Source organism: Chelonia mydas, chromosome 2 (genome assembly GCF_015237465.2).
Source record: "Chelonia mydas isolate rCheMyd1 chromosome 2, rCheMyd1.pri.v2, whole genome shotgun sequence".
In the NCBI taxonomy this organism is placed as follows: domain Eukaryota; kingdom Metazoa; phylum Chordata; order Testudines; family Cheloniidae; genus Chelonia; species Chelonia mydas.
In genome coordinates this window covers 82,669,217-82,695,674 of record NC_057850.1, presented here as the reverse complement: position 1 = coordinate 82,695,674, position 26,458 = coordinate 82,669,217, and the positions used below count along the sequence as shown (strand labels likewise).

Sequence of the window (26,458 nt, the reverse complement as noted above, 5' to 3'; positions counted from 1 at the left end):
GGGTGAGACACTCTCTTGCCTTCCCCAGATGAACTTACACAGAAGCACAGTCTGTGTCAATGTGGGGTTTGGTAGGATGGAAACGAATGAGGAAAAAGAGGGCTGCCTAGGTCTCCCTCTGGAGCCTCCGCTCCTGGGGGGAAAATTCTCTTGAGTATATTTGGTTTTGGTAGGAACAAAAGAACTGCTTGGATCTGTAATAGGCCTTATAGTCTAATTCTAATACTTAGTAGTGTTTGGAAGCAAGATTTTAGGGTTTTGGGTTTTTTTGTTTTGTTGTCAGCTACTACTTAGTATTCCAAATTTAGATACAGAGCATCAGAATAGTTATTGACACCTTAGTGTCTGCTTTTGCCCTAAACCTCAGTTACCATAAAAGAATCTAAGGCCACAGAGGTACATTTTCTTTATCAAAAGACAAAAAACCTATCCTAGTTAAAAAGATCAGTTTTCTTCAGATCACCACATTTGGCCATTCTGGCTCTTGCAAAGTATATCTATATGGCTGTTGAAGAAGCTTTGAAATCCTTGTAAAAGATACCCGCCATCATTTTACCTATGGTATCTTTGGGAAAAGAAGCCTCTCTCCACAAAGGAGTAACCATGTCTTCTGTTAGTGAGGCCACTGCTTCATCAGCCTTGGGTATCTGAGTTAGGGAGACTTTTGGTTCCTGTTAGTTGTAAAACTTCATCATAAATCCTCTTTACTTTATCTGCAAGTTCTCATTCAGATCTTACGATAATCTCAAAGGAGAAGGACTTTGCCTTAGTTTTAGGTCCTTTTTCCTCCATGTTACCAGGCTTAATATCAAGAATATCAAAACTGTGGTGTAAAGAACCATTCCTGAGAATCTGATTCTGACTCGTCATAGTCAGACACAGTTTGTTTTCTTCAAGGGCAGAGCTGCTGAGAATGGGAGAGGTTGAATAACAATCTTTGGACTTACCATTTTTAGGCTTCTTAGCCTTTTGTTCTTATCATTTCTTTGCGAACAATTACCACCCAAGTGATCATGCACACTTCGGATGTGCTCCCGTTAGCTGCATTTAGGTGGAAAGACGCTTGTGTGAAAAGGTCATCCAAGTAGGGGTACTATGAAGAATCCTGTTAGTTGTGGGAAGAGTGCACTACAGGATCCTGGCACTCTGACAGGATTCCTATTTGCTTCCCCAGACTGCTTCGCACTTATTTAAGTTACTTTTGGAGCACTCCTGAGGTACCCGCTTTTTGCATGACACTTGCTCACTTGATAAAATCTGCTCCAGAGAAAGGGATCACCTTCTGCTGCTGTCTGGTCCTGCCATTACAGGCAGGACATCTGTGACACATAAGGAAAAGATGTGGGCGAGCTGACAGGTTGATAACTGTGGTTCTACTGCAGAGAAAGGAGATAACCCAGTACTGTGAACTAATGGGTAACTTACGAGGCAGAAAACAGAGCATCTCCACCACTGATTGGGGACAGAGGAGAAGGCATGAGTGAAAAGTATCCTTTTCCTTCACCCCAAATAAATGCCAAATATAGACAGGGAAGGTAGCCTCAAAATGAGGGATGCATTACCCCACAACTATCTCTAAATATGTTGACAAATTATATGTAAAATGTTCACATTCATCCCAAAAGAACAGGGTTTATTTCTTGTGAAGGAATCCATTCCATATGCATATCATGCCAATACACGAGAATATACCAGTTTTTCATCAATGATGTTGAAATTAAAGCATTTCTCCAACAGCTATATTGTTAATGCTTACTCTATTATGAACTCTAATTATAAAATGAGTTTGCTCAAACCTGAAGTAAAAGAAGCCCTCATCTTTGCCATCCTTGACTTTACTACAGCCAAGAGTTGTAACCTGAAAAGAACAGGATTTAAAAAGGTAAATGTAACAGATACAAATTTTTAAAGCACTTCATATGTAACATACTATCAAGTCTTACTAAACCATAGAATCATAGAATATCAGGGTTGGAAGGGACTTCAGGAGGTCATCTAGTCCAACCCCCTGCTCAAAGCAGGACCAATCCCCAACTAAATCATCCCAGCCAGGGCTTTGTCAAGCCTGACCTTAAAAGCTTCTAAGGAAGGAGATTCCACCACCTCCCTAAGTAACCCATTCCAGTGCTTCACCACCCTCCTAGTGAAAAGGTTTTTCCTAATATCCAACCTAAACCTCCTCCACAGCAACTTGAGCCCATTACTCCTCATTCTGTCATCTGCTACCACTGAGAACAGTCTAGATCCATCCTCTTTGGAACCCCCTTTCAGGAAGTTCAAAGCAGCTATCAAATCCCCCCTCATTCTTCTCTTCCGCAGACTAAACAATCCCAGTTCCCTCAGCCTCTCCTCATAAGTCATGTGTTCCAGTCCCCTAATCATTTTTGTTGCCCTCCACTGGACGCTTTCCAATTTTTTCACATCCTTCTTGTAGAGTGGGGCCCAAAACTGGACACAGTACTCCAGATGAGGCCTCACCAATGTCGAATACAGGGGAACGATCACGTCCCTTGATCTGCTGGTAATGCCCCTACTTATACATCCCAAAATGCCACTGGCCTTCTTGGCAACAACGGCACACTGTTGACTCATATCCAGCTTCTCGTCCACTGTAACCCCTAGGTCCTTTTCTGCAGAACTGCTGCCTAGCCAATCGGTCCCTAGTCTGTAGCAGTGCATGGGATTCTTCCGTCCTAAGTGCAGGACTCTGCACTTGTCCTTGTTCAACCTCATCAGATTTCTTTTGGCCCGATCCTCTAATTTGTCTAGGTCCCTCTGTATCCTATCCCTACCCTCTAGCGTATCTACCTCTCCTCCCAGTTTAGTGTCATCTGCAAACTTGCTGAGGGTGCAAATCCACGCCACCCTCCAGATCATTAATGAAGATATTGAACAAAACCGGCCCCAGGACCGACGCTTGGGGCACTCCGCTTGATACTGGCTGCCAACTAGACATGGAGTCGTTGATCACTACCCGTTGAGCCCGACAATCTAGCCAGCTTATAGTCCATTCATCCAGCCCATACTTCTTTATTTTTTGCGGGCAAGAATACTGTGGGAGACCATGTCAAAAGCTTTGCTAAAGTCAAGGAATAACACGACTACCACTTTCCCCTCATCCACAGAGCCAGTTATCTCGTCATAAACATTAGGGATGTAAAAGTTTAACCGGTTAACTGATAAGCTTGATGCTTATCGGTTACAGTTCCGCTGCCACCCCAAACACCCGAGGTCCCAGCTGTCGCCCCGTGGGGCTGGCACAGGGACGCCGGTGGCAGCAGGGATCCCTGGGCATGGGGCCAGCAGCTGGGATCCCCCCAGTTCTCCAGTAAAACGTTTAACCGATAGAATTTTAATCAGCTACATGGGTAGGATTTTTACATGCTATTTACATCCCTAGTAAACATCAGTTAAAAATTGTATGTTTGTTATAAAATTTAAAAGCTGTTCCCATTAAACAAGTTTTTTTAAATTAAGAAAACTGAGCATAGCAGTTTTCTGAAAGAACTTGTAATTCAGAAACTATTTTGGTATTCTCAGTCCCTGCATAATAGAGATGACTGAACTAATCCATACGTGAACACAGCACTGTTCCTTAGTATGCCAAGGAAAGTTACCAAAGAATTGTGGAAATACACTTTCAGAAGAAAAATGTTTTGTACAAAGAGCCACAGCCTGTCTTCACTTCCAAGCACAAGAACAGCTAGTGTTGCAATCAACCAAACAGAAGCTTAAAGCATATGATGGAAAAAAACAGCAATAAAATTTCTCTTACTGTATATTGCTTCAGTCAGAAGTACATTCACCAATCCAGAACCTGGATTGATAGAGGAGCTCTGCTTATTGGCACATGCACAGAGGCAGCTTTCTGACATTCCCCCCTCCCCCCTTTTCCTTCCCCAGCTGGAAAGATTCCTGCTGACGGGTGCTAGTCTAGTGGCACGGGCTCGGAAGCACCTTCAAAGTTTTTGTGAATAATACTGGAAAAGCTTAGGGTACAATTCTTGCCCCACTAAAGGCAAGGTAAGCTTTTCAATGACTAAAGTGGGGGCAGGATTTCAGCTTAGTCTTGTTTAAAGTAATGTGGAGAGCAGCTGGCTTGGACATAAATTTCTTGTACATGTAGTAAAATTAACACTTAATAGCTGCAATCCAGAAAAAGACATTTCTCTAAACAAAGCACACAGAATTCCCTTCTGTGGAAAATGTTGTCTGTGTCATATTCACAGGATCAATGTGTTATAACATTTTCCAGTTACTCACATTCGCTGGTACTCTGTTTTCACTGCTCTGTCCTTCCCACATTTTCATAGAAATCCGTCCTGGATTAATATTTTTAATAATGTTGTTATCTTCAGAAATTACACTAACCATAAAATCTGCATAAATAAATAAATGAAAATGTTATTTTTCAAGACTCAGTTTCACATTCAGAAACTCAAGTCTAATTTCTTCAAGAATAATGCATGCAAAATATTACTGTCCTCCATCTCCCTCCCACAATTTTTCCTAGGCAGACCACAAAATTAAGAATGAAAGAGTGCTAGGGCATATTTAAATTGTGGCGGTGAAAACTAATTATCCTTTAAAACAGAACACTGGAGAGAAAAAGTTTTATTTTAGATAAACACAAAATGCTGTATGAGCATAACATATTGGTTAGGAGGCATCCAAGAATATTTCACAATTAATCTAAACACATATTTAAGAGCACTTTACACAAACATTATCTACAAAATAATAAGGGCTAAATATTATCCCACTGACCCAGTAATATCAGGGTACAAAATATATCAGAAGGACAGAACAGGTAATGCTGGTGGGGGAGTGGCATAATATGTGAAAGAAAGCGTAGAATCAAATGAAGTAAAAATCGTAAATGAATCAAACTGTACCACAGAATCTCTATGGATAGAAATTCCATGCTCTAATAATAAGAATATAGCAGTAGGGATATATTACCAACCACCTGATCAGGATGATGATAGTGACTGTGAAATGCTCAGTGAGATTAGAGAGGCTATTAAAATAAAAAACTCAATAATAATACAGTAACAGTGAGGAGTTACTTAACTAATGAGGAGTTACTTAGTTATGTTCCTGAAAAATGCAACTTTAAGTGAAAAGATGTTAAGCGAATCCAATTTCCCCATAAGAATGAATGTAAATGCAGAGGAGTTAGGTTCCAGGGAAATTTTTTTTTGCCATACAGTACAGTAGTATAGTTGGGAGGTGCCTCCGTCTTACTCCACATATGCATAGGCCACTGGCACTGGAGACAATGAGGCAGGCAAGGAGGCTGAAGGTGCTGTAAGCTAGGAGAAGCACACTGCGCAGCAGCAGCGGCAGCTTCCCCTACTCTGCAAGCACCAGGGGCGGGGGGCTCCACCCTCGGCCCACCCACTCGACCCCTTCCCCCAAGCCTCCATCCTTAACCCGTCTCTTCTCCGACCTCCTTTACTCTGCACGCTGCGTTCTTGCTCCTCCCCCCTGCCTCCTGCCCATGGCAATCAGCTGGCTTGCGGCATTCTGGAGGGAGGGGGAAGGAGCGAGGACACGGCGCGCAGGCTCCCCCTCCCTCCTGAACACCACAAGCCAGCTGATTGCTGCAGGCAGGAGGCAGGGGAGGGACGGGGGAGCCTGCGCGCCGTGCTCTCGCTCCTCTCTCTCCCTGCAGCAATCAGCTGGCTTGCGATGTTCAGGGGGCAAGAGGGAGGAGCGAGGACGCGGCGGGTAGCCTCCCCCGCCTCCTGCCCAGGGCAATCAGCTGGTTTGCGGTGTTCAAGAAGCAGGGGAGGGAGGGGGACACTGCACGCCATGTCCTCACTCCTCCCCCCTCCCTCCTGAATGCCGCAAGCCAGCTGATTGCTGCGGGCAGGAGGCAGGGGGAAAGGGGGAGGGTGCTGATCCGCGGGGTCTGCCAGCGGGCGGGAGGTGCAGTGGGGGGAGGGGTCGTATGGGAGCTGATGGGGGGCTGCCAGCTGTGGACAAAGCAGACTGCCAAACGACGTTATAGAGAAGCATTGCACAACTTTAAATGGAGCATGGTCTGTAATTGAGCAGGGACATAAGATCGAAACAACGTTAAGCAAGAGGACGTTAAGTGGGTAGTTACTGTGATGGGGGATTTCAATTATCCCCATATTGACTGGGTACATGTCACCTCAGGACGGGATGCAGAGATAAAGTTTCTTGACATCTTAAATGACTGCTTCTTGGAGCAGCTGGTCTTAGAATCCACCAGAAGAGAGGCAATTCTTGATTTAGTTCTAAGTGGAGCACAGGTTCTGGTCCAAAAGGTGAATATAGCTGGACTGCTTGGTAATAGTGACCATAATATAATTAAATTTAATATCCCTATGGCAGGAAAAACACCACAGCGGCCCAACACTGTAGCATTTAATTTTAGAAAGGGGAACACTACATAAAAATGAGGAGGTTAGTTAACAGAAATTAAAGGGTACAGTGCCAAAAGTGAAATCTCTGCAAGCTCCATGGAAACTTTTTAAAGACACCATAATAGAGACTCAACTTAAATGTATACCCCCAAATTAAAAAACATAGTAAGAGAACCAAAAAAGAGCCACTGTGGCTAAACAAAGTAAAAGAAGCAGTAAGAGGCAAAAAGGCATCCTTTAAAAAGTGGAAATTAAATCCTACTAAGGAAAATAGAAAGGAGCATAAACACTGGCAAATGAAGTGTACAAATATAATTAGGAAGGCCAAAAAAGAATTTGAGGAACTGTTAGCTGCCTCTTCTACTCAAAAAGTAACAGCAAATTTTTTTTAAGTACATCAGAAGCAGGAAGCCTGCTAAACAACCAGTGGGGCCACTGGACAATCGAGGAGCTAAAGCAGCACTAAAGGACAATAAGGCCATTGTGGAGAAACTAAATGAATTCTTTGCATCGGTCTTCACAGCTGAGGACGTGAGGGAGATTCCCAAACCTGAGCCATTCTTTTTAGGTGACAGATCTGAGGAACTGTCCCAGATTGAGGTGTCATTAGAGGAGATTTTGGAACAAATTGATAAATTAAACAGCAATAAGTCACCAGGACCAGATGGTATTCACCCAAGAGTTCTGAAGGAACTCAAATGTGAAATCGCTGAACTACTAACTGTCGTCTGTAACCTATCATTTAAATCAGCTCCTGTACCAGAAGACTGAAGGATAGCTAATGTGACACCAATTTTTAAAAAGGGCTCCAGATGTGATCCCTGCAATTACAGGCCTGTAAGCCTGACTTCAGCACCAGGCAAACTGGTTGAAACTATAATAAAGAACAATATTGTCAGACATATAGATGAACATAATTTGTTGAGGAATAGTCAACATGGCTTTAGTAAAGGGAAATCATGCCTCACCAATCTACTAGAATTCTTTGAGGGGGTCAACAAGCATGCGGACCAAGGGGATCCAGTGGATATAGTGTACTTAGATTTTCAGAAAGCCTTTGAGAAGGTCCCTCACCAAAAGCTCTTATGCAAAGTAAGATGCCACGGGAGAAAAGGGAAGGTGCTCTCATGGACTGGTAACTGGTTAAAAGATAGGAAACAAAGGGTAGGTATAAATGGTCAGTTTTCAGAATGGAGAGAGGTAAATAGTGGTGTCCCCCAGGGGTCTGTTCGGGGACCGGTCCTATTCAACATATTCATAAATGATCTGAAAAAAGGGGTAAACAGTGAGGTAGCAAAATTTGGAGATGATACAGAACTACTCAAGATAGTTAAGTCCCAGGCAGACTACGAAGAGCTACAAAAGGATCTCTCAGAACTGGGTGATTGGGCAACAAAATGACAGATGAAATTTAATGTTGATAAATGCAAAGTAGTGCACATTGGAAAGCATAATCCCAACTATACATATGAAATGATGGGGTCTAAACTAGCTGCTCCCACTCAAGAAAGAGATCGTGGAGTCATTGTAGATAGTTCTCTGAAAACATCCACTCAATGTGCAGCGGCAGGCAAAAAAGCGAACAGAATGCTGGGAATAATTAAGAAAGGGATAGATAATTGCGCAGAAAATATCATGTTGCCTCTATATAAACCCATGGTACGCCCACATCTTGAATACTGTGTGCAGATTTGGTCGCCCCATCTCAGAAAAGATATACTGGAATTGGAAAAGGTTCAGAAAAGGGCAACAAAAATGATTAGGAGTATGGAACGGCTTCCGTATGAGGAGAGATTAATAAGCCTGGGACTTTTCAGCTTGGAAAAGAAATGGTTTAGAGAAAGTAGATAAGGAAGTGTTGTTTACAACTTCTCATAACACAAGAACAAGAGGTCACCAAATAAAATTAAGAGGCAGCAGGCTTAAAACAAATAAAAGGAAGTATTTCTTCACACAGCGCACAGTCAACCTGTGGAACCCCTTGCCAGAAGATGTTGTGAAGGCCAAGATTATAATTGGGTTCAAAAAAGAACTACATAAATTCATGGAGGATTGAACATGGTATAGTCCAATACCTTGTATTGAAAGTGATCTGGTCCGAGATAGAATTGGAGAAACCTCCAATGTGATGGGTGAATCATTATGTAGAAGTATGCATCCTGGAGGTCGAGGACCGAGCCAGTCCCCTATTTCTAACACTGGGATAATGGTTGCCAGAGTCACCATCTTGAAGTGTTGGTTTCTGACAAATCTGTTGAGCCATTGGAGATCGAAAATGGGCCTTCATCTTCCTGTTTTATTCAGTGCGAGGAAGTAGTTTGAGTAGAAACCTGTCCCTCTGTATTTTGTTGGTACCAGTTCTACTGCTCCTAGCTGGATGAGGTGGATTACTTCCTGACGCAGTAGATCTTCGTGAGCGGGGTCCCTGAAGAGGGACTGGGAGGGAGAATGGGTAGGGGGGGTTGGAAGTAAAAGGGATGGAGTATCCAACTTTGATTATCTCCAGCACCCATCTGTCTGTAGTGATGGATTGCCAGATTGGGTAGTAGGAACTTAAACGGTCTTTGAATGGCTGTGAGATGGTAGTTCTCAGTTGAAAGTTGTGGGGGTCTCGGGCCCTCGACCAACATCTCAAACTTGCTGCCTGGCAGATGGTTGATGAGATATATTACATTGAGCTGACAGTTGTCATCTCCTTGGGGGCTGTTCTTTCCAAGCTTGTGGCTCGTATTGCCTGTGTATCTGTGCATATGGTGTGGACTGGAATCTCTGTGGGTTGTAATACTTTCCTTGTCTTCTCTTTGTCCTAGAAGTATAGATACCCAGGGACTTCAGAGTCGCCTCGAGTCCTTGAGGGTGTACACAGACTTATCCGTTTTGGCTGCAAAGAGTTTGGGCCCTTCGAACGGCAGGTCCTCCACTATTGCTTGAACTTCTTTGGGAAAGCCAGAAAGATGCAGTCAGGATGCCGTTCTCATTACGATTGCGGTGGCTGTAGATCATGCTGCTATATCTTCAGAGTATAGGGCAGCTTGCAGTGCTGTCCTGGAAATCAGTTGGCCCTCCGAAATGAGTGCACCAAATTGCTTTTTTTCTCCTCAGGGGAAATTCAGTAAAATCTGATAGTTTGCCATAATATGTGTGGTCGTATTTTGCTAATAACGCCTTATAATTAGCCATTCTAAGGTGAAGCGTCACTAAGAAATACCTTTTTTAGCCAAAAAGGTCAAGTCTCTTCCAGTCTTTGTCATATGGTGTGTTTTGTGGGTATAATTATCTGTCCCTTTCATTAACAGCACCCACTACCAGGGAGTTTGGTGTGGGATGTGAAAAAAGAAACTCTGTTCCCTTTGCAGGGACATAATATTTCCTGTCAGACCTCTTGCAGGTTGGAGCGATTGTTTCAGGAGTCTGCCAGAGGTGTTTGACAGGTTCCATGATTGCATCATTCATGGGTTAAGTGATTTTGAATGATGCTGATATTTGCAGGATGTCAACGAGTTTATGTCGTGTCTCCTGCACTTCCTCCAGGGAGATGTCAAGGGAATCTGCAATTCTCCTATAGAGATCCTGGAAATGTCTAAAGTCGTCCTCTGCATTAGGAGGAGGGGGCATAATGGTGTCATCTGGGGCAGAGGAAGACAAATGAGTTGTTAGTTCGACTTCCTGTTCACAGTTTTCTTCCTATTTGCCTGTCATCTCTTCAGGGGGCTCAGATGGCCCTGGTACTGACAGCACAGGTGACTGCCGTGTACCCTCCCTGTGTGGGCTAGGAGGTTTGAGGTGGTGTGGGGGATATGCCATCCATGGGGCCCAATACTGCCACGATGGAGGGAAGGGCATAGGGCCATCCAAGGGTGCCTGTAACACTATTGTTCTTTGGCCCCTGTATAGTACCCCTGGTGTGGTGGGGCCGGTATGATCGTTTTGTGAGCGGGAGAAGAGCAGTGTGAGGGGTATGTCTCTCCCTCCTCATCATCACTTGAAAATGGAGGAGCAAATGGCAGTGCAGTGGCTCGGTACCGACAGTGCTCTAGTGATCTTGGTGCCAAGAATAGGAGAGTCGGGTGTCGAGGATACTATAAGGTCTCTGGGAAGGAAGAACTGTTGTGGTGCCGACAGCCTCGGTGCCCTTGATGTGGGAACAGTAGATACTGGCTGCTGTGGAGCTGTTGTCTGTAAGGGTACAATTTTGCGCTATACTGACAGGAGGTGACAGCAAAGGCTGCAGTTGTTTTGAGGTGCCGAGTGCTGGGACGGATCTGCCAGTGCCGAGACATGGGGTTTCTGTTTCCCTTTGGTGCCTTCATTGGAGCTAGCTTTCTTGGTGTATTTAGCTCAGAGATCGGCAACCTTTCAGAAGTGGTGTGCCGAGACTTCATTTATTCACTCTAATTTAAGGTTTTATGTGCCAGTAATACATTTTAACGTTTTTAGAAGGTCTCTTTCTATAGGTCTTTAATATATAACTAAACTATTGTTGTATTTAAATTAAGAAAGGTTTTTAAAATGTTTAAGAAGCTTCATTTAAAATTAAATTAAAATGCCCCGGACCGGTGGCCAGGACCCGGACAGCATGAGTGCCACTGAAAATCAGCTCATGTGCCGCCTTTGGCGCACATGCCATAGGTTGCCTACCCCTGATTAGCTCTTACGGTCCCCACGGTACCGGAAGGTCCCGTTATCACGGCTGTGGTGCCTGTTGGTACTGACAAGGTCTCTCAGTTTGGGGGATGCTGTTTCTTGGTCGTTTCTTGAACTGGTGGGGACAACATATGCTTCTTAGCCAACTTTTTAGCAGGGTGGTTGCGTGAGTCACAGACAAAGAAGAGCCCCTTTCAGAGGCTGAAGTTGGTGAACTGTGTCCCGGGGGTGTCCATGCTTCTGGCTCAGACGCCAGGTAGAGAGATTTCTCCATGAGCAGCAGTTTAAGCCACAAGTCTCTGGCTTTCCTGGTCCGGGCTGTCAGTTTGTGACAATGTGGGCACTTTTGAGGCATGCGTGCTTCGCCTAAGCGGTGAACACACAGAGTGTCCATCTGAAATCAGTATTGAAAGCCTGCAGGTGAAGCAGCATTTAAAGCCCAGTGAGCTGGGCTTGCCCCTGAGGGGAGTATTTCCCCTCCCCCATAAGGGGAGAACTACACACTACTCAACCAGTTAAATGAAATCCCAACTTCTACTGAGGGAAGAAATAATTTTTTAAGAGAAAAACAAATGGGGAGAAAAACGAGGAAGACAAATTATCTATTTGAAGTAGAACTAATGGAAAAGGGGTAAATTACTAAGCTCTGAGGTGCTGCTGAATGCTCTGACTCAAGCCAAAGGTGGTAGAGAAGGAACTGAGGGTCCGTTAGTCGCACAGCACTAGTTAACCGCCTGAGGCAGTGCAAGACAGGGACTGCGCATGTGCGACCCAACCAGGCACTGCTCCCATAAATCTCCAATTACAAGCACAGGGGCGCTCAAACACCTAAAGTAGAGCACCCACGGGGACATCACTGAAAGAAGAAGGTCTCCTTCTGTTGCTCTTAAGGACCTCCTGTCAAATGAAAACACTTTTCACTTTTAGCTTGCTCCACCATTCTGGGGGAGGAGAGAGGAAAGAGAGAAAGGAACTTGGTGATCCCATTTCAGCAAAGATCTTCCACCACCATCCCTTTTTAAAGAGTCTCCAAATTTTGTCCCAGAGAAGGAAAAAAAGTAGAAAAACTGCTCACTGATGGCCCAAAGTTAAATTTTTGAAATCCAGAAAATGAAAATTAAGGGACAACTGGCTGGAGGCCAAGTATCTGAAGAAGGATTATTTAGGATATGGCCTAGTGAAGAAGTCTGACGTGCCTATCGTATAGACTGAGGCACAATCTAAGTAACTGACTGGGAGAAGATTAAGGGTCCAAAAATCTGAACTTAACTCTTGGAATAAATCTCGGAGAAGCTGAAAACACGGCTCTGTCTGGAAAGAACTGAAGGGAGGAGAATGAATCCAATAATTTTGCTTGCTCACCCTGAAAACTGAAATCAGCAACGAAAAAGGGAAAATATGCCATAAACTCAAAGGCTGTAGCATGTAGGCCTGGCTTGACATGAGTAACTGGACATTGGTGAGGCCTCATTTCTTGGGAGATAGGATTAGGGAGGTAAATGGATCAGCAGGCTAGAAAAAGAATGCCTGTACCCACAGGCTACATTTGAGCCTGATCAACTCAAGGGTAGTTTGACTGTATGCCAACAAAGAAACGGCAACAACAGTTGAGCTGAGTTCTTGGGAACCATGTAAATAAGGTCTCAGAGGCTACTAGGTGAATAAGGTCTCAGAAGCTACCCCATCATACCCATAACAACATTCAAAACCAATCACAGGTTTTGGGAACATAACAGCCATTTTCCACAAGGACAGCATTAAATATCCCTTCCCTGGATTAGATTAGAGGTGTATATTTGGAAAAGGTCACTTTAAACACCTGTAGCAGGAACTGAAGGGCATGCTGGAGGGAACAGGTGCTTATACAAAGATATTTCCTTTTGTCATCCCGCCCAAGAGAAGCTATATTCAGGATCCCATAATATTTAAAACAATGAGGAGTCCTTGTGGCACCTTGAAGACTAACAAATTTATTTGGGCATAAGCTTTCGTGGGCTAAAATAAACCTGTCATAATATTTAACTACAGTGGATGATTGGCTCCTGGACAGGCAGTCAGCAATGGGGGTGGGGGTGGGGGTGGGGTGGAGAAGTCCTCCAACAGATTCTCTTTCAAGTCTATTCAATTTCTCCAGGCTGTTAGTACCACATACTTTGGGTCAGAAAACTGGGTGGGGAAACAGGATCAAGAGAAGGCGTAGCTTCAATTGGTGCAAGACACACATGCTCATTACATCAGAAAAATCAAGGCCTGGTGAAGCATTACTGTGACAGTAAAATTATTTCCACCAGGCCCAGCCTGATTTTCTGCCATCCTTGGTTAATGAGGAATAAAATGGAAACAGTTTCCTAGTCCTTTCTTTCCAACGATAGGAGAATGAATCTGTCACAAGGATTTTGAGAGTGAAGTTTCTGGAGAACACCATGGGAGTTCTGTTGTCTTGTGTGGAGCAAACCAATCAATGGTTAGAGTTCCACACAATGACAAATACTGGACTTCCTCTAAATAGGAGTCAGATCTCCTGCACTGCTGTTATCTGGGTGAGCTCTACCAGCTTGTGACATTCATGGTGGTGCAAAAAGGGCAGTGTCAGGTCAAAAACTGAATCTCCTCCATCACCCGGGGAACAAATGGTAGCAGAGGTGGGATTCCCAGCCTATAGAGCAACATCTTCAAAAAAGAGAAAGAGCCAGTGACGGAGAAAAACACCTCAGAGTGGGCACAAATGGAACCAGCCCACAAGCCCAATTCTGTATACATTGCAAAGAGGCCCACAAGTTGAAGGACTATTTAATTTAGATTTTTTTGGTAGAAGAAAAGAAAGTGGAGTAAGACCGAGAGGGGCATGATGACTAAACCTTTGTCTACTCTTGCACTTCGTTGGCAAAACTTTTGTCGTTCAGGGATGTTAAAAAAACACCCTCCTGAAGGACAAAAGTTTTACAGATGAAAAGCCTCGGTGTGAACAGCGCTTTGTCGGTAACAGGGCTTTCTGGCCAACAGAGCCGCTTTCGCTTGTGGGGGGTGGAAGCTTTTTGTGGGCAGGAGAGCTCTCTCCTGCTGACAAACAGCAGCTACACTGTGCGCCTTTTAGCGGCACAGCTGTAGTGACACAGCTGTGTCACTAAAAGCTGCATAGTGTAGCCATAGCCTAAAGACATCTCTTCTCCTCCAGGCTGTTAGCAGGCTTTGGGCAGAAATTGGGCAAAAAGGGCAACACTGGAACTTCTGCCAATCATTTCACATATTTGCCTCCTGTTTCTCGATAGGTGAAGCCAAAATGCTTATTGTATAGGCTTTTGCCAGTCAGGTATAATGGAATTTCGGGTAAAAGGGATGTATGAAAATACTGATCATCATTGAAATAAATCTCACAAATCACTTTTTACAGACATCAAAAGCCATAATTTATTTGGATGGCTGGTTTCCAAAATTACAAAAAAAAGAAAAAAAAGAAAAAGAAAAAAAGGCTAATTTAAGTAGAGCTACTCACCAGGGAAGGTACTTCCTGCTACAAAAGAAGCATTTTTGTCATACTTAACATTCATACACACAGGTTTCTCAGGGTCAGGCAGGACATTGAACTTGATTATAGGGCAATCTAATGTGTTCCTGTTGTATGAGGCTTTAAGCTGTAATGTATGCTCTCCCCTGAAACATACAATAATCATATAACAAATTGTTATAATGCAATAAGCTAATACCAGTTTTTCAAAAAGATGTTTAAACGGATTTTCATAAAGGTACTTGTGACTTATTTGGCTTTCCGAATTTACAAAATTCTCCTCCCCACGCCCACTTTCTATCATTGATATCAAAATTATAGTAAAGGTAAAAACCTAATATTAATGCAAGGTTAGAAATATCACGAGTCAAGAAATGTCTCAAGTTTAAAATGTTCTCACAACTAACTATGCACTAATGAGAGTTATTTGCATTTACTTTTGCTTTAATATTCCACCGTTTTGACCAGTTCTCAATCCCCTTTTCAAGATCTGACTTGTAGCACAGTTTAGATCATTAGGACTGGAAGGAGACAGAGCGATTTAAAAGGTCACCTGAGAGAAGTGTCTTCTAAACCATTCCCAGTCCTTGCAAGCCAAAGATTGAAGCTGAACACACGCCTCACACCTAGCAACATACACTGAGACTATTAGACCATGAAGAGGTCATTAACTTCATAATACAGAAATCTGAGGGTTTTTTTTATTTACAACACTACATTTTTAGCTATGCCGAAAGACTCAAACACTTTTCTTCGGACTTAAAAAGTTATTTTTGTTCAAAATATCTTAAGTTAAAAATGCAAAAGTATTAACTGATATAAAACACTGTAAGCATCAAGACAGAAAAATGTGTGTTTACGTCACCCTCACATATTTTTGCATGATATAGAACTGCTTTGGCCCTTTGGAAAAATTCTTAAAAATAACTTAGTTACTGAGTACTACAGTTATTGGATCCACACATCTCCTCTGGGCCACCTGGCTGGCTCAGAAGTATTAAAAATTGTTATAGTTTATCTTGGGTTGAATGTCTCAAACCATGCTCCCTGTGTCACCAAGACCGCACCTATAAAAGGAAACAAGTTGGCCTCAGTCCCTTAGTTTCTGTCTATTTATATGGAATGCAGGAGTCTTTAAAGACAAGAAAAAAAATAATTACAGCTAATTTGTGGTGGAAATATACTTGGAAAACTCTAGGCTCCTTAACAGGACCTATAACTATTTCTCTTTCATTCCAATGCTCCTTAAATTTTCTACTCCAGGGCCTTCTCTAGACTGGGAAAAATGTATTTGTTTAAAAAACATGTTAGCAAAAACATTTTACCGAATATTTTTAAACACCACTTGGTACACCTCTAAAAACAAGTGTTATTGACTTTAACATGTTAGTTGGGTATGGTTAACCCTAGGCAGTAACACATTTTTAAAGACGTTAAACCCCTATCTACACTAGGTGCTACATAGTGGTTAAAATGTACATTTTAATAGATTTTTTTCCATGTCTAAAAAAAACCCCATGTCTCTGTGCCCCCACCCAGCCACTCAAATCCATTTGTGTCCCTGTCCCCCCTCTCAGTTCCCATGTGTCTCTCTGTCCCCACTCAGCCACCCTCTGTCCCTATGTAGGTCTGCACCCCCTCCACCTCTGCTCATGTGGCCCTGCGTCTTCACTCCCATTCACCCCCTACCCCAGTCTGTCCCCTGCCCCAGTCTGTCCCCTGCCCCAGTCTGTCCTCCCCCACTAGCCCTTATAAGACCCTGTCTGACCCCACCCCCCACAGCACCCCACACTGTCTCCCCATAGCCCCGGTCTCCTGACGTGGCCTGGCAGGTGCTGCGAAGAAGGCAGGGTCTTTCTTGTTCCTAGCTGGCTGGGAGCTGCTGCTATGTTCTATCGCCACAGATCCCTGTGGTGTGCAAAAGGCAGAACTGCAGAAGTTATTTTCTGCAGGGAGCAGCTGTGTCCTATCGCCACAGCGCCCTTTGGTGGGCAAAAGGCGGAACTGCAGCAACATTTCATCAGAAGCTTTATTCTGTGCAAAAAAATTAAAAGTATGTGTGGCTCATTAATTATGCGCACACGCATTAGCCCAGAATTCCCCCAGGAGTAAATAAGTTACGTAAATAAGTTACGTGTTTGCACTTTGCTCCAGATGACTTCCTGGCAACTACCTTAGTAAACATGCAGCTAATTAACTTAAAGGTATCTAATAAGAGTATTTTCAGAAGTTAATTTTTGTCTATACATTTCCATTACTTACCTGGGTGCATGAATACTAATTACTCCCAGATTAGCCCTACCATTTTCATCTGTTTTATGTTGTTGGCTTGAAGAAATGATCTGTCAAGAGAGTTGAAGGTTGTCAAGAAAATTTTTTCTTTTAATGACACAGAAATAGTGTCAAGTCTTAAATTACACCAAAAATATCGTTTTCCCTTTTTCTATCACACTTTATTTCAACTCAATACTTTTCCTTGTATTCTGACAATTCAGCTCATTTTTTTATACTGTACCTCTCCTGACTCTTAAGATTTTCACAGGTTCTGGAATATCCTTGACCAGTCTTTAAGACACTCAGAGTCATCTTGTCTGACTAAGCAGATTTTGGTTTAATTTACCGGCTTATATATTTTACTATGATTATATATTTTGTTAGATTCTGATGTCAATTTAGTTATTCTGTAATATGTTAATTGGGCTATATTTTAAGTCTCTTGCACCCTCTACAAACTGCCTCCCACTTTTCTTCATTTGTATCCATTCTAGATTTGTTTAGTTTTTTGAGGATGATTACAATACAGAATATTACAGATATAATTGGTATATATGGCTATGAAATATAGATATACTATATACACATACTATTATAAATGTGCATGCCCAGTGGAATACACAAAGGGACCAGTGCTCAAAAAACTGCCAACTGCATACCACACCAATTCACTATTAACCAAGTGTAAGGACTGAGAACTTATTTGAAATTCCTGTTAGCAGCGTCTCCTCTCATTCAAAACAAATGGATAATGCCTCTCACCTGTGGAATTTAGAGGTAGGCCAACATTATTGCTGAGAAGTAGCAAGCATTGATTCCCAGAAGTAGCATGGGAAAGGATAAAGAATTTTAATCCAGCAGAACAAAAGGCAGACTAGAAGTTATCCCACATAAAGACAAAAGCTTTGTATATCAAGGGAATTTGGAATCCAATCCAGTAGTACCTTTCTTCCAAAGATGCCTCTTCAGAGGAACAGAAACCTATTCTGTCAGTTTTTCTCACATGAGGTTCAAACATGTATGTCTCATGCCACAGCGGATCTTATAGAAGGAGCCTTGACTCCCTCTGTGAATGGTTTCCAAATGCCTATCATACCAACTGGTGCAACATTAACATCTAGCAACTTTGAAAAATCTGAGGCCTGACGGTTGGGATGGAATCAAAACAGGGTACATTTGCCACATGTACTTTGTAGGTTCAAGGTATATCTGTAGATTTCTAGGGATGCCCATTTATGCTATGACCTCGCAAAGGAGTGCTAAGGATTGGAACAAAATGATGAAAGAACGATTTCCCAAGAATTGTGGAAAGAAGAACATACTTTGGGCAGAAAGCTTTCTGAAGCTACGACGACATTTTCCCCAATAGCAGCAGTGTGTATTTTGTATAGATAGAACAAACAACAAAGAATGTCTTTCAGAGGCAATGACAACTAAAAAGGCTAGCCACAGGCTTGTCTAATCTGCCATTCGTTTAGATTCAGATGGGGAGTCCAATATGTCTGCATGAAGAATGGCACTAATGCTGGTACTCTATTTCCCCATTATGTTTAGGTGTAGAACTTTAACCAATCAGCTTGGAAAAACTCTAGAATAGCTAAGATCACAAGAATTTTGTGATTATTATTTGTATTCTGGTAGCATCTGAAGTCCAGTGCTCACTGTGCTTGGCACTGTACAAATGACAGTCCCTGCACCAGAGTTCTTTATGGATTCCATAATGTATGAATGAGGCTAACAGAAAATCTCTGTTGAACCACATTTCTCTTCCAATGTCCAGGCTGTGAACTGTAAGTGGTCCAGGTCTGGGTGGAGGTGTCCCTGCTTTAAGGGGCCTAGTCATTTCTGCAGGGGCAATTGAGGTTCCTTGGCTATCAAATCCAAACAAGCACCTTCAGGGCCAACACAAGACTAGAAGGACTTCAGCACACTCTTTTCTGTTTCCTTTATATGAACTGTCCTGAAAAGCAATAGATTCTTCTCTGACCAGGATATTATTTCCATTGTATCAAAGCTTCAACTTCTCGTTACTCTCTGGTTTTGGAAGGGGTAAAAACATTCATGCTTCAGATCACAAGCCAGCCTCTAACAAAAGTAGGAGATAACTTCCCCTATTCCATGCTATTCTGTAACAACCTGCCACTGGTTTTCTTGCACCTTCCTCTGCTTCAGGTACTGGCTACTGTCAGAAGCCACGTACTGACTTACTAGACCACTAGTCTGTTTCTTTATGACCATTCCTATGTTTCTGATCAGACACCTTACTGATAGAGCTTTCAAAGTGAACTAAACAGGATGTCTATTCTGTGATTTTGGAAACCACAGGTGTGTGCTTGAGAGAACTAGATGCTTTCCTTTTTTGAGTGAGACACCATAATCCCATGGTTATCGTGTTTTCCAGGTATACGTCCAACCCCGCGATGCTTCCTTCCATAGTGAGTATTTTAAGGGTCTAGAGTGCAAATTGGACTGGCTTTTTATAGTTTATATTTACCTGTGCACAAACAAATGTTCAGACATGACTGGAAATAATGTCTAATTTTGACTGCATACACTGAATGATTTCAGGTATTCAGAAGGAATTTCTAGAGGCACATATTTAGAAACCCCATTTAGGTGGGTGATACTAATGTGTGGCACCAGCAATCCTAGCGGAAAGAGATAATTGCCAAAAAAACAACTGTTGTAATGAAGTTTTGTATCTTTCCAAAATCTTTCCTCTGTTGGTAAAATTATGGCCAGAGACATGCCTATTTTGACTCTGGTATGAGCAATTCTCTCCATTAGGTTCAAAAAGTTTTTCTTGATTTTGTACAATTGGTAGGTTTGAATCCTTTCTGGGAGCTGGTAAGTTAGGTGTGAACCTGTTTTTCTGGACAGGGCAGTGATAGACACGTTGTCCATGAATGGTTATAGATGTGTAACTTGCAGTCTGAAACCTGTTGTGGCTACCACCAGCCATTTCTAAAGATACTGGGTGCAAAGAGTAGATCAAAAGAGAGAGTTTTGTACAGGAATTGTAAGCTCTTACACGCACACACGGAAGTACACGTGTTAATTTTGCCTTTGTCATTCGCAACGTTTTGATTTGTGGAGAAAGTTCATTTAGGTCTTTGTTAGAAGCTTCTCCAGATTTTTCCCTCTGCTAGTGCTGTGATTCCCAAACTTTTTAGTACTGCGGCTCCCTTACCGATATTTTAAAATTAGCGTCTCCCCAAATACTTTTTTTTTTTTTTTTTTTTACACTGACTTAGGACACTACATTCAAGAGTTCAGAACACTAGATTCAAGATGGATGGTTTTGTGACTTTATTTAACCACATACAGTTTAATAATATAATCCAATTAAATCTGTATTTTTAAAACTAAAACATAGCTTAAGATTTCAGTGAGAAAAACAGGTCAGTTTCAAACTCCATAGCTGTGCAATGTTTGGCTGAATCTCTGGTGGAAAATGATTTGTGCCCAGTGCTAAATTTCAGTAATTTCTGGGTTTAGTTTTCAGAGGTCTTTGCTGAAAACCAGACTCACAGAGATACCTGGGAGTGAATGGAAACAGTACTTCCATAATTTCGTCACTGAGTTCTTTATACTCTCCTTTAACAGAAATCCAGAATTCCTGGTTTGTTAAATTTGAGAACATGGGTCTTCATCATGTGATCACTTGACAATTTTAGAAGATTTTCTTGAGCAAGATACTTAAAGTTAAAATGGAGTCACCTGTTACCAAGAATGGGTTTCAAATCCAATGACTATCTGGAGATTCATGGTCAGCTCCAGAAAACTGACGGAGGGCTAAGGTCTCTCTGTATTCTCACCGGCTAACTTCGCTAGTTTCCTCAAACATTCTCACATCTTCAAATTCGGATGCCAGGGAATACGTTTGGGATGACTGATTAATATTTATGGGTGTAAATTGGCTTACTTGTAGCCACTGAGTCAAGAGTTACTGCTCTCGTTACTAATCACAGCAGGACCCACTCAGTCGAAACAGGTACTGGGACCAATACCCTGATTGTGGGAATAGCCTGTAGATGACCCCAGGAACCTGCAAAGATGTCTGCCTCTTCCCAGCCTATCTTATACCCATGTAAAGTATTTGGGGAGAGATCTAGTACCACCTGGAGCTTTACTCCATTTGGAACACAGGAAGCAATTTCCCACTTCCCCCCATAACCTCACAATGGATGCAGCTGCATGGGAAATGGAAATTTTATGTGCCTTGGTTCTGGGCACAGACTGCCTGAAGTGCTCCTTAAGCTTTAATGTAGAGTTAGTCTATTGAGAGGGAGATGGATAACTCTCTCCCCAGCTGTGAACCCCTTTCCCTGGCAGAGTGAAGGTCTATGGGCTGAAACCCAGACAAGCACAATTCCCATTGCACTGCTGCTGAGACAGGGCTTCATAGGAATAACAGGCTTCTTTGCATGCCCAGACATGCTTCAGGACACAAGGGCTCTCTCACACAGGAGTCTGTACAGGAGAGAAGCAAACACTTCTTTCAGGTTGGGAAAGCAAAGGAGAAAAAGTTTAAATCATAATTTTTACAGGACTTGTTCATTAACAATATGAATCACTTCCTTATGAAAAAAGAAAAGGAGTACTTGTGGCACCTTGGAGACTAACAAATTTATTTGAGCATAAGCTTTCGTGAGCTACAGCTCACTTCATCTTTTCTTTTTGCGAATACAGACTAACACGGCTGCCACTCTGAAACTTTTCCTTATGAAAGGGACGCTTGGCTTTTGTCTTTTTGATACTCCAAGCCTCTGGAGTTTCCAAGACTTAGCCCTGAGCAGGCTGTGAAAAGTTCTCCTCTTTGTAGGAATCCTCATGCTCCTGGTCAAGCCTCCCATGGTGGAGTAACAGCTTTGGGCAGGGGAGTAGAGGCCCTAGCATGCCAGTCTGACTCAAAGCTTTAGACCATGACAAAGCAAGGAGTGGTGGATTGTAGCAGCAGGGTATAGCTGTCCTTTGAGGCACATGAAAAACTGCATGTAGCACCTCTTTGACTTGGCTCAATGCTTGAAAAGCTTCTCTGCTGTGATAGTAGAGGGAGCCCACTGTTGTACCAAAGAAACCAGAGGTTACAGCCTCAGTATTCTGGTGATTCCTCAGTGAGAGGAGAAGAGAGGAGCTAGAAGGTGAAATGAAATCATCCAGCATGAAAATGAATAAAAACTGAAGTTATACCACAAAGTATTTGGGAGAAACTGAACTGTCACACCTTCCCTGGTGTGTCTCTTACACAACTGCAACCCCTCGCCCCAAACTTCTATAATGCTTATAACTTTTCGATACAAAACTATACAGCACATTGAAAAATTAAAATTTGGAAACCGCATAAACTGAACAGAAGAAATACTGTAATCATTGCTTTCAGAGTAGCAGCCGTGTTAGTCTGTATCCGCAAAAAGAACAGGAGGACTTGTGGCACCTTAGAGACTAACAAATTTATTTGAACATAAGCTTTCGTGAGCTACAGCTCACTTCATCGGATGCATGCAGTGGAAAATACAGTGGGGAGATTTATATACACAGAGAACATGAAACAATGGGTGTTACCTGATCACTCTCATTACAGTGTGTGGTAAGGTACGCTATTAACAGCAGGGGTGGTGGGGTGGGAAGTAGTGATCATCAAGGTGGGCCTTTTCCAGCAGTTGACAAGAACGTCTGAGGAACGGGGCGGGGGGAGGGGAATAAACATGGGGAAATAGTTTTACTTTGTGTAATGACACATCCACTCCCAGTCTTTATTCAAGCCTAAGTTAATTGTATCCAGTTTGCAAAATCAATTCCAATTCAGCAATCTCTTGTTGGAGTCTGTTTTTGAAGTTTTTTTGTTGAAGAATTGCCACTTTTAGGGCTGTAATCGAGTGACCAAAGAGATTGCAGTGTTCTCCAACTGGTTTTTGAATGTTATAATTCTTGAAGTCTGATTTGTGTCCAATTATTCTTTTACGTAGAGACTGTCCAGTTTGGCCAATGTACCTGGCAGAGGGGCATTGCTGGCACATGATGGCATATATCACATTGGTAGATTGCAGGTGAACGAGCCTCTGATAGTGTGGCTGATGTGATTAGGCCCTATGATGGTGTCCCCTGAATAGATATGTGGACACAGTTGGCAACAGGCTTCCTTGCAAGGATAGGTTCCTGGGTTAGTGTTTTTGTTGTGTGGTGTGTGGTTGCTGGTAGTATTTGCTTCAGGTTAGGGGGCTGTCTGTAAGCAAGGACTGGCCTGTCTCCCAAGATCTGTGAGAGTGATGGGTCGTCCTTCAGGATAGGTTGTAGATCCTTGATGATGCGTTGGAGAGGTTTTAGTTGGGGGCTGAAAGTGATGGCTAGTGGCGTTCTGTTATTTTGTTTGTTGGGCCTATCCTGTAGTAGGTAACTTCTGGGTACTCTTCTGGCTCTGTCAATCTGTTTCTTCACTTCAGCAGGTGGGTATTGTAGTTGTAAGAACGCTTGATAGAGATCTTGTAGGTGTTTGTCTCTGTCTGAGGGGTTGGAGCAAATGCGGTTGTATCGTAGAGCTTGGCTGTAGACAATGGATTGTGTGGTGTGGTCTGGATGAAAGCTGGAGGCATGTAGGTAGGCATAGCGGTCAGTAGATTTCCTGTATAGGGTGGTGTTTATGTGACCATCGCTTATTAGCACTGTAGTGTCCAGGAAGTGGATCTCTTGTGTGGACTGGTCCAGGCTGAGGCTGATGGTGGGATGGAAATTGTTGAAATCATGGTAGAATTCCTCAAGGGCTTCTTTTCCATGGGTCCAGATGATGAAGATGTCATCAATGTAGCGCAAGCAGAGTAGGGGCATTTTTCATTTTCATATTTATTTCAATATAAACCTCCAAATTTTAAATTTATCTGAAGCTGATGCAGAATCTCCAGTAAACTTGTTCTGCCCACGAAGGCAAAAAATTTTGTGGCCTGAATTAAAGGGTGTAGTTTAACTCTGGAGCCTTTAGAACTATCTCCAAATTCCACCGATGAGGAATTACCCATTTGTGATGAATGAGGAGAGAAGCTGTGCAGCAGAAAAACATCTTATATATAAGCAAAAATTAGCACACATTAAAAATACACAAAAATCAGGGTTATCCAATTTTTTCATATTGCGGACCACATTTTAATAAAGAGACCACCTCACAAGCCACCTCCATCCCATTTGCAATTGTGAAGACCATCTTACATATATATTTTCATAATATCCTAGTGGCAACGGCAGCAATTGCTTACACACAGCTAAGGGGTTTCCTCCTCATTTCCACTTGATATTCACTGCAAAGAGCCTTCATCTCAGCACTGAGAGGGGGAAACAAGCAGGGAAGCCAGAATTGTGTAGCCTGCCAGCTTTTTGCAGACCATCAGACAGTTCTTGATGGGCTACAGTTTGAGAAATACTGAACAAGGTGATTATGTACCATACTAATGACTCTGTTTTTTATTGTCATTTGGTAGATTACTTAAGTACGAACCTGAAGACTAAGTAAGAGTAGCAATAAGAAGAAATGGAGGGAATATGGAGAAGGTACAGAGAAAGGCCCAGGGAGAGAAAGTAAAAAAAAAAAGTTACAAATGAATAGCATAAATTATTAGTTTTATTACTATATTTAATTTTAGTTAAAAAGAAAAAAGAACTGCGGAATCTGTGATGGAAATTATTTTTTATTATTTATTGTATGTTACTACTGTAAAAGATTATTCTGCTCTTTTTAGCTGGTATATTCACATCCGTACTTTAAAATTCCGCAACATATTTTTTAAAAGGAGAAACTAGATAGAGATGTAGGAAGGTGATATAGCTGTGTTTTGGTAGATTATATTTTTGAGCTTTGATACATAAAAGCTGCCAGGACATCCTCTAAGATCTCACTTTACCTTTAAGTTGTTAGCTTTCACAAGATTGATTTTGACATTTGGTTCAGGAGATGGATTTTCCCACTGATCACAGAGCTGAACTATCAGAGGCTTCTGCAGTTCTCTGCCATTAATTACTGCAATAGGCTGAAAAAGATACAAATATATATATTTTTTACTTTATTGTAAATGGAATTTGTGTCAGACAATCATTACAGGGGTGTGAGCAAGAACTACCCTCCTCCTCCCAACAAAACATGACCAAGGAACATGAGGCCATGCCTTCCATTAGCTGCCTCCTAAACTAGGCTGCCTATGGTAGAGAATTAAAACCCCAGTGGAGGCAACGCATGGGGGAGTAGGTATGTTGGGTCACATGCACCTCAGATTGCTTGGTCACATGGTGCAGCTGGGCCCCCTCCCTGCAGGTCAGCTGAGCCAGTGAGCTATGCTGGGCAGGGAGAGGCAGAGGCAATAGCTGGAAGCTGCAGGGAGGTGGCACTGCTTTTCAGGGGAGGAGGGGAGTGTTGGTTGGTGGGGGAGGGAGGCAGTGCTGCTTTCTGCGAAGAGTGGGTTGCTGGGGGTGGGGTGACTCGAGCTGTTTCAGGGTTAGGCCCCCCACTATCAATAGACATGGGTCATCTCTGCACACTTTCCTGATATCTGAGACTATGCCATCCCACCAACTGACTTACTACTCATCCACATGGCCTTGACTACAGAGGGAAGGGAGAGATGCTTCTAGGTGTCTGTTCAAAGGCAATTAAAAATCTTCTCTCTTACTGCCTTCAACAGAGCTGTAGCAGGAGCAACCTAATAGTAACCTAAACTACACTTAGATTTTTATTTAATTAAAAAAAATACTATTAACTGTTTCAGTCACAATCCCTGATCCTTTTGCTTTCCCTTTCCACATCAGTTTCCTTCTCAGTTCTCTCATCTAAACTTTCTTCCTCTTTTCTATTCTCAGTGTAACAACCTTATCCCTTCCAAACTCTTCCTTTTTTACACTTTACCTACTTTTCACCACCCAAAAGTCATCACTTGAATCAATTTTAATATGTAAAAAAGAAAATAAAAAACCCACTAAAGATCGGATAGTGTTAACATATGTAGTGCCAGTCATCACCCTGTTCACTGGATGTTGTGTTACTTTCCTCACTTTCCATCTGTTCTTTTGCTTTTAGACTGAAAGCACATAAGGATAAGGGCTGTCTTCCTACTACCTTAAAAACCAGCATATCAGAAATAAAAACTAGAAACAGAAGATTTGAATTGCCAACTTGTTTCACTGTCTAAGGCAGAACTTCTAGCAAGCTTGAGAAGCAAGGTATAGAGTTTAGTCCAAGAGACCTCAGTAATAATGCTGGACTGTCTCCAAGAGTCACATGGCAGTGCAGCAGTTCACCTCTTGAAGATTGAGGAAGAGGAGTATGAGAGTAAAACAGTTTAAAATGCCAAGGTAATTATGATCACAAAATATTGTAAAATTCAGATTTAAGTTTTAGAGAGAGATAACTTTTAAAATAAATCCTGCTTTTAAAAACCAACTGATTTTGACTGGTCAGGTAAACTGTTACACATAAAATGACCGGATGGTCACAGTCTAGTTCAAAACACTCAGGTATCCTGTAATGGGATGCACTAACCTCTCGTGAGCGCCCCCTGGGCAGAGTGTGCACACCTGCAACATTCTCTCTCTCAGACTGTCCCTCCACTGGGATAGAGCAGCGCCCCATAACTCCCTCCATGCAGACAATGTCTTCGCC

At 42.5% G+C, this 26,458-nt stretch overlaps 1 protein-coding gene across 3 annotated transcripts in view; it reads right to left on the bottom strand.

Moving 5' to 3' along the window:
* Window positions 1–26,458, bottom strand: part of SMCHD1 (structural maintenance of chromosomes flexible hinge domain containing 1) — a 167,624-nt gene that overhangs the window by 44,321 nt on the left and 96,845 nt on the right. For all 3 annotated transcript variants that reach the window (XM_037892791.2, XM_043538793.1, XM_037892794.2), the window contains 5 exons: window positions 24,711–24,836; window positions 16,810–16,889; window positions 14,536–14,693; window positions 4,264–4,379; window positions 1,797–1,858 (listed from right to left, as the gene is read on the bottom strand). In XM_037892791.2, coding sequence (XP_037748719.1) covers window positions 1,797–1,858; window positions 4,264–4,379; window positions 14,536–14,693; window positions 16,810–16,889; window positions 24,711–24,836 — 542 coding nt within the window. The remainder of the gene's footprint in view (window positions 1–1,796; window positions 1,859–4,263; window positions 4,380–14,535; window positions 14,694–16,809; window positions 16,890–24,710; window positions 24,837–26,458) is intronic.